Source organism: Cuculus canorus, chromosome 3 (genome assembly GCF_017976375.1).
Source record: "Cuculus canorus isolate bCucCan1 chromosome 3, bCucCan1.pri, whole genome shotgun sequence".
NCBI lineage: Eukaryota > Metazoa > Chordata > Aves > Cuculiformes > Cuculidae > Cuculus > Cuculus canorus.
The window spans coordinates 20,424,090-20,431,461 of NC_071403.1; the positions used below are offsets into that span (position 1 = coordinate 20,424,090).

A 7,372-nucleotide genomic window follows, 5' to 3' on the forward strand; every position below is an offset into this window, starting at 1 on the left:
AATGAATGCAGGACTCCAGGTGAGGTCTCGTGAGAGCAGAGTAGAGGGGCAGAATCACCTCCCTCGACCTGCTAGGCACACCTCTTTTGATGCACCCCAAGACAGGCTCAGCTTTCTGGGCTGTAAGTGCATTTTGCTGGTTTGTGTTTAGCTCCTCGTCCACTAGCACCCTCAAGTCCTTCTCTTCAGGGCTACTCTCAATCCATTTTCCGCCTGGCCTGTAGCACAGGCTCACCTCTTAAGCCTGTCAAAGTCCCTTCAGATGGCATCACTTCTTCCTTCCAGCCTGTCCAAGTGGAGACTGGCAACAAGTGGCATTCCACAGGGTTGGTATTAAGACCTGTTTAACATCTCTGTTTGAGACATAGACAGTGAGATTGAGATCATGCTCAGCAAGTTTGCCAACAACACCAAACTGTGTGGTGTGGTAGACACATTGGAGGGAAGGGATGCCATCCAGAGGGACCTAGAGACAACAGAACTGTGGGTACCTAGTATGTAAAACATAGGATGTTTTATTAAAACAAGTCTCTGAAGTCTATTGCCTGCTTCCTATTGCATAAAATGCGCTACCGTAAAAGCTTACCTTTGCTATATATCTAATATTTCAATTTATATGAAATGTAACAAGAATGTTCATAACTTAATTTCCAGTTATCCAAAACAAAACTATCATTTAAGAAAAAATAATTATAGGAAAAAAATATTCTTGTGAATATCTCTGACCAATAGCATCTCTAAACCTTACAGTTTCACTTGAAAATACTAAATGCCTGTCATATAGTCTCAGAAAGAAAATTTAAGTGCTCCAAGGCTTGCACTTTAGTAAATGGCAATTTTAATAAATTATGAAATTGCTAGACAACAGAATGTACTGTAATTTCTTTAAGTTAGCAGAACAAAACAGCTTTAAATGCTTAGTAACTGTCCTATAAATAACAACTTCCTTACACTACTCACAACACAGTACTAGTGCCACTGTCCCCAAAGGCCGGACTGCCTCCTGCTCGCAAGGAGTACTGACAGGTGCTCGATGCAAGCTCTGTTATCGCTCGCCATTTATGACTAACAGTATGCTCTACTCTGCAAGCAGAACTCCAATGATGCTAGTACTCCTTAGAGTATTGTAACTTAAGAAACTGAAACTCCCACAGGTTGTCTAGAGTTCTGGAAACTTTCTATGTCCAGCTATCTCTCTATTGCAGGCAGTAAAGTTGCAGCAGCTGGAGAAGAAATGCTGATATAAAAACACTAGCACATTTTTCCCAACATGTCAGTTGTCTCAACAGCAAAACTTACAGATTATTTTTTCCTTCGAAAAAAAAGTAAATCAATCAATCAATTTTTTGGACCAGTAATGGCTTTTTAGTGACAGTAAGTGGAACCGATTACTTCCTTCCCTTTCTCTGTAAAACAGCCTGCCAGCCTTTCATGAAGGCAGACAGACATGCACAGAGAAAAATCTCAGCTGTTCAATCTTAACTTAAATAAAAGCCAAAAGAGTCAGTTTTAGAACTGGGACAACTTCATGTCACGTAATCAGCTTACTGCTTCCTATACGCATGAAGATACTTAAGAAAGTAGACAGGTAATACAGGACTCAGACTTTCATGACCAGTTGTCCTAATTATTTAATGAAACAAATCTTTTCAAATAAAACAAGCCTACTCCAAATTATATTTTTAGTATAAACTATTATTTTAATATATTTGATAGTTTAGTAAAAATTAAAAATGTTTTTCAAACATGGTTTAATGTGCAATGTTACTCTTCCAGGTACTGTTTTACAAATTTTCTATTTAAGATGATATAGCCTTTTGTTTTCAAAGTCTTCCTTCTCAGCTGTCCGCAAATATCAAGTAGAACAAAAGTCAACCTAGAAGACTAGAAGCACACAATGGCTTTTTCCTAACTTCGCTATGTTTGAAGTGTAATCAAAAAAGCAATTTATTGAAGCACTTTGTATCAGAAAGAGCTCCTCACGTTGCCTGTCTCAAGGGAACTTCACAGCCAACACTCAGAAAACTCAGGAGCTATACCAGTATGACAGATGATCCATAAATTCAAGTGACAACAGGGAAAGGATGTTAAAGCAAGATACTGGTGGTAGGAAGAGGGAGGATCACAGGCACACAAACAATGCAGGAGAAGAATTATGGATGACAACAGGCCATTCTGCAAGGGGCTGGGAATGTCTGAACAGGTATCCTACATGCAATAATTGTTATTACACATCTGTGTTTCCTTCTGTATAACAATAAAAGCCTAGAAAATCATCTTCACTGCTAGATTTTAAATGTCAGTGTTTATTCAAAAAAATCTTTAGTTTAATCCTCATATTAGACCTACATCATACAACTGTCTACAGTCTGTCTTTTAACTTTGTATGTTTTAATTGCAAACATACATACGCTCCTCCTCCAAAACAAAGGCAGATTTACTATGAGTTACAATGCCGCTCCATTTCTTGTCTGAAAGATTTGCTTAAACAATACTGTGTTCCTCAAAGTACAAAGAATCTTTGCTATTCCCCGCCCCCCCCCCTTGTCACACTCTCAATACAAACATCACCTACACAGCAATTTCAGACAACGAAGCACACCAGTTTCTCATCCTTCTACCATTAAAAGGCTGCACACTTTTTATAAAAAACAAAAGCAAGGGAGGTGCATAACAGAAGTTTCACGTAGATAAAGTAGCAGAGAGCAGATAATGTCATTCTTATTTGGGTCTGTATCGAGCTGGCAAATCATAAAAGTCACTATACTTTTAATGATCGGATTGGTATAATGATCAGATTGGTATTTACAAACAGTTGTAGTTTGAAATGATAAAAACAATTAAAATATGAGTTATTAAAAGTTACATTGTCTAGAACATGCCAAATACCACTTAGAAAAAAAAATCCAAATAGCTGTATTGAATTATTCTAACTCAAGCATTCTCAGCGTGGACAATAGCTGAGGAGCAAGAAGAGCATGTCAAATGGGGAACAAAATACTAGAAGCAATCATATGCAGAGCTTTGTCAGATGTGCAAAATAAGTAAAAGAATAAACCTCCTTTCTCTTCCCCGGAGCAATTCCCTTCATAACAATAGTAAGTAAAAAACTTTTGACAGAAATGCAGAGCCTACTTTTATATTTTTACAAACATTAATAATTTCAGTGAATTCAAGAATGGTAATTCAATTACATCATCAAGTGAAAGGCCAAAATGTCCCTTTAAGTTATTTGTGAATCTTAATTTTTCAGATGGCATTTTGGTTTTCTGTTCTCTCTACACAGTATGGCTCAGCGAAGTTACATTTATTCTGCATCTGTGAAAACCCCTCACAAGCTGCATGGTCAAAGTGGGGTTACAGACCTACCCATGAAAGCAGCCTCTGGTTACCAGTACAAAGTGCAATTTTTTATAGAATGTAGCACCTACGTTTTACACAGGTAATTAAACTGTAGCACAACTGCAGTATCAAAAAAACTTTAAGCATGCATTACATATAACAGATACCCAAAGAATATTCTTTGCCATCATTAGCTACACTTACATACTGTAATAGAATATAGCAGAGGCCTTACGCATGCATTATTTATATCTTACGGTTACCACACCGTGTGTCTGATAGATTAGAGGGCAAATTCTGAAATTACAGGCCTATATACAGTGAAAAAACATACCAAGTCAGGACATTTTGACCGCATCTGATAATTGTTAGCTTAAGTCACAGCCCACAGACCTGCATGATTTTGCCTGCACTCAAAATTGTCAAGCACCATGAAGAATAACAGGAATCAAATCAAAATTTTCTAACCACTACACCATACTTAATTTTCTTAAGATTAATACAAGAATTTTTAAATAGAATCCAGTAAAACTAGGTATTGCATAGAAAAATAAGGAAACTCTGAAGATACAGCTTGTGCCTATATACAGGAGAAGTTTTTAATCTCATTTTCAATTCTTGTACTAAATAGCATAAAATTAAATTGAAAAAAAAAAATCAAGAAGCAAGGGCTTTTTCCAAATCTACAACCAACCCATGACAAAATATTTAATCACAAAAGTGTTCTTTTGATTTCAATGAGCAAAGTAGTATTAATTAAATTTAGCAACAAAGTTAAGACCTTGCAAAGACACACATGTAAGATAGCTATGTGAATTAGGCAATAAAAGCACAGCTGCAACTTCCACTTCATATTCTTTCATTGTTCAATTTTTGCTCCGTATTTTAAAAGAGAAAAGGGATGTGACACTCCTCTGAAATATACATACCTCTTTCAGAAACTCTTCAAACTGTTCATCTAATTCTTCTTTTGATAATCCATGAGCCATTATCTGCAACTGAATGTTACCGTCCAAACAACTGAGTTTTAAAACTAAGATTTAAAATAAAAAGAAAACTAATTAAAAGCATTCTGAAATTAGAGGTAGCCTAATAATTTGCTGCATTCACAAAGAGGTATAAACAAAAAAAATTCTTGAAAGAGATGCCAAATTTCATTCCTCCCAATCCTGAACTAAACTATTTACTGAACAAGGCAATCAATGCAAACGTAACTGGACTACTCAAATTTCTCACAAGCAAAATACTCCTTTCCAAAACCACAGTTTCAGCATTTAAGCTTTGAGAGACAAATTAAATATGATTCTCTTTAGTGTCTTTATATTTTTCTCCAAAAGACAGCTCTGTTAGCTTCCCCCAATTAAGCAGACTGTCAATGACGAAATGAGAATACGCAGCAGTAATACTTCCCATTAATTTTAAGAGCTTTTAATTCCTTCCTATGTTTCTTCTCCAAAATTGGAGACATCTGGCATTACAAGTTTTGTTCCATCATCTCTGCTGTGCTTAGGACTCATTAAAAAATAAATGCATGGAAGTATTTAAGATAAGAGAATATACCCTGACACCAACAGCTGACAGCACTTGCCTCCCTCCCATTCCCAAAACTCTGTGTTGACTTTTCAGGTATAAAATAGGCCCCCCACTCTCAAAATGCTACAAAGCTTTCGTGTATCACACTGCTCAACACATATGGCTCCCTTCCAAACTGCACATGTATAGCAGCATTAAACTACGTTAGCAATTTCCAGGCTGCGAAGTGCTATGTAAGCATAAAAAGGCTAAACGTTTGCAGAAATGCTTTTATCATTAAATAATACTTCTCCCGATATGCAGCCCTCTCAGTACACTAGACTGTTACCCACCTAGTAAATTGATTTTGACAGGTGAGTTCTGACAACCGCTTCCTGCTTTCACTCCTTATTCATCCACAGACCACCCAACACTTTGGCAGTTTAAAAAAAAGAAGTTATAGCAGACTGCCTAGACTTTGAATTGAATCAGATAGCTTTATGTAAGCCCTTGGACAACATCTCTGAAAAGATGGTAAGAAGATTAAGAATGTTACCTCTCCTGACACAGGTAATCCAGTATCCTTTCATACTTTTCCATCAGAGAACACGAGATGCTTTAACAGTTTGCTGACTGTGCTAACTACTTAAGCAAATGGACAATACTTAATCCCAGCCTTGCTAGAAAACCAAACTCATTCTTCTGACGTTATCTGTACTTCTGTCTGCCTTGTAATTACAGCTTTTATAAAAGTAACAGTATAAAACTCTATTTTTTAAAAGGACAATAAACGTGCCACAAAATTTCCGTAACGGAAGATTACAGACAAGCATTACCCTTAGCAAATGCATGTTACGGCCCAACTTTTAGAATTGGAGGCTCACAAATGGTTTTCCACATCAACAATGAAGTCACTTGCTGGGGTATACTCAACAACACAGTGCAGAAAGCAGCAATGTGGGGATGGTATGGTTAAATGACAATGAAGGGAAGCTTATACAGCCTAACACATTTTACGTGCTGAGGAGACCTTATAGCAACCTTCCAATACCTGAAGGGGGCCTAGAGGAAAGCTGGGGAGGGACTGTTTACAAAGGCTTGTAGTGATAGGACCAGGGACAATGGATATAAACTGGAGATGGGGAGATTCCCTTCCTATACATGACATACTTCCTAGACATACTTTTCACTACGAGAGTGGTGAGGCACTGGCACAGGTTGCCCAGGGAAGGTGTGGATGCCCCATCCCTGGAGGTGTTCAAGGCCAGGTTGGACAGCGCCTTGGGCAGCCTGGTCTAGCAGGACGTGTCCCTGGCCATGGCAGGGGGTTTGGACCTGGATGTGCTTCAAGGTCCCTTCCAACCCAAACTAGTCTAGGATTCTATGTAATCTTTCTACCGCCCCAGGGCTGGGACGGATCCTCCTCCTCCCCCGGCTCCCTCTGATGCACATGCAGGGCTGGCGGCCGTGGTCCCACCGAGCCCCTTCTCCTGGCGGGGGCCTGGCAGAGGCGGCAAACGGGCCCGGCGGGAAGAGGGAGCGGAGCCGCCCCGACGGTCGCCGCCAGGCCGGGCTCGGCTCGGCGCCCCCCGAGGGGACGCTCCGGAGGACGGCGGGGAGAAAGGGGAGCGCTGCTCCACATCCGGCCCGTACCTGGGTCCCTTCGAGCCCCTCTGGGCCGCCGCCTCCTCCCTCGCTGGCAGCGGCGGCGCGGTTACCTAGGAAACCCTGCCGGCCACCGTACCGCCTTGCCCGCGCGGGATGGAGGGGGATGTCACATGATCCCGCCAAACGCGTGTCACGTGATTTACCTCCCTCCAGCCCACGCGCGTGGGAGGCGCGTGACGGCGGCGAGCGTTCTGCTTAGCGGCTGTTACCGCCCTGGCTACACGCCCAGCTGCCGGGCGGTCACGTGGATCAGGGCACGCCGGGCGGTCACGTGGGGCGGCGCAGCCGCAGTAGCGGCGGTGGCGCCGCCTGCTGGTGGGAGGGCGGGAGCGCAGGCAGCGGCTCGGGGGTGGGAGAGAGGAGGAGGAGGAGGAGGAGGAGGTCGAGGTCGAGGAGAAGGAAGAGGGAGCATCGCTGGCAGCGTGAGAGGTCACGGCAGGATAAACGCGAGCGGCGGCGGCGAGACAGCGATCTTGTTTCCATCTCTGCCTCCCGGGAGCCTGTGGATGCAAATGAGAAGCCGATCGGGTTTACTGGGGCAGCCGGCATCCCTTCCCCGCGGTTCGGAGGGACGCGCTTCTCCAGCAGCCGCAGCCGACCCCGAAAAGAAAGATGGGAAGAGTTAGGAGTGCGTTGCTTTCCCCAACGCAAAGGTCAAACCCAACCCGATACAATGTGTGGGACATTTCGAAGTGGAATGTTTTGATTTCAGCAAAAAGTACAGTTGAGTTTTGTCTGGGCAGTTGCGGTTTTTGAAAGTCAGACAGAATGTCCCTCTGACAGCGTGATTTTTTTTTTCTGATAGACTGTTTTCCTCCAAATGGTGTTTTTCAGACACTGTCCTGTCTTT

General features: G+C 41.9%; 1 protein-coding gene across 10 annotated transcripts in view; it reads right to left on the reverse strand.

Moving 5' to 3' along the window:
• CEP162 (centrosomal protein 162) overlaps positions 1 to 6,657 on the reverse strand; it is a 48,989-nt gene extending 42,332 nt beyond the window's left edge. For 6 of the 10 annotated variants that reach the window (XM_054061789.1, XM_054061782.1, XM_054061787.1 and 3 more), the window contains exons 1-2: positions 5,411 to 5,459; positions 4,272 to 4,375 (exon numbers count right to left, since the gene is read on the reverse strand). In XM_054061789.1, the coding sequence (XP_053917764.1) occupies positions 4,272 to 4,375; positions 5,411 to 5,444 (138 nt within the window). In that variant the 5' untranslated portion in view covers positions 5,445 to 5,459. Of the gene's footprint in view, positions 1 to 4,271; positions 4,376 to 5,207; positions 5,342 to 5,410; positions 5,460 to 6,507 lie in introns of those variants that run through there. The other 4 variants (XM_054061784.1, XM_054061785.1, XM_054061786.1 and 1 more) reach the window with 4 other exon arrangements.
• Positions 6,658 to 7,372: the final 715 nt, after the last annotated feature.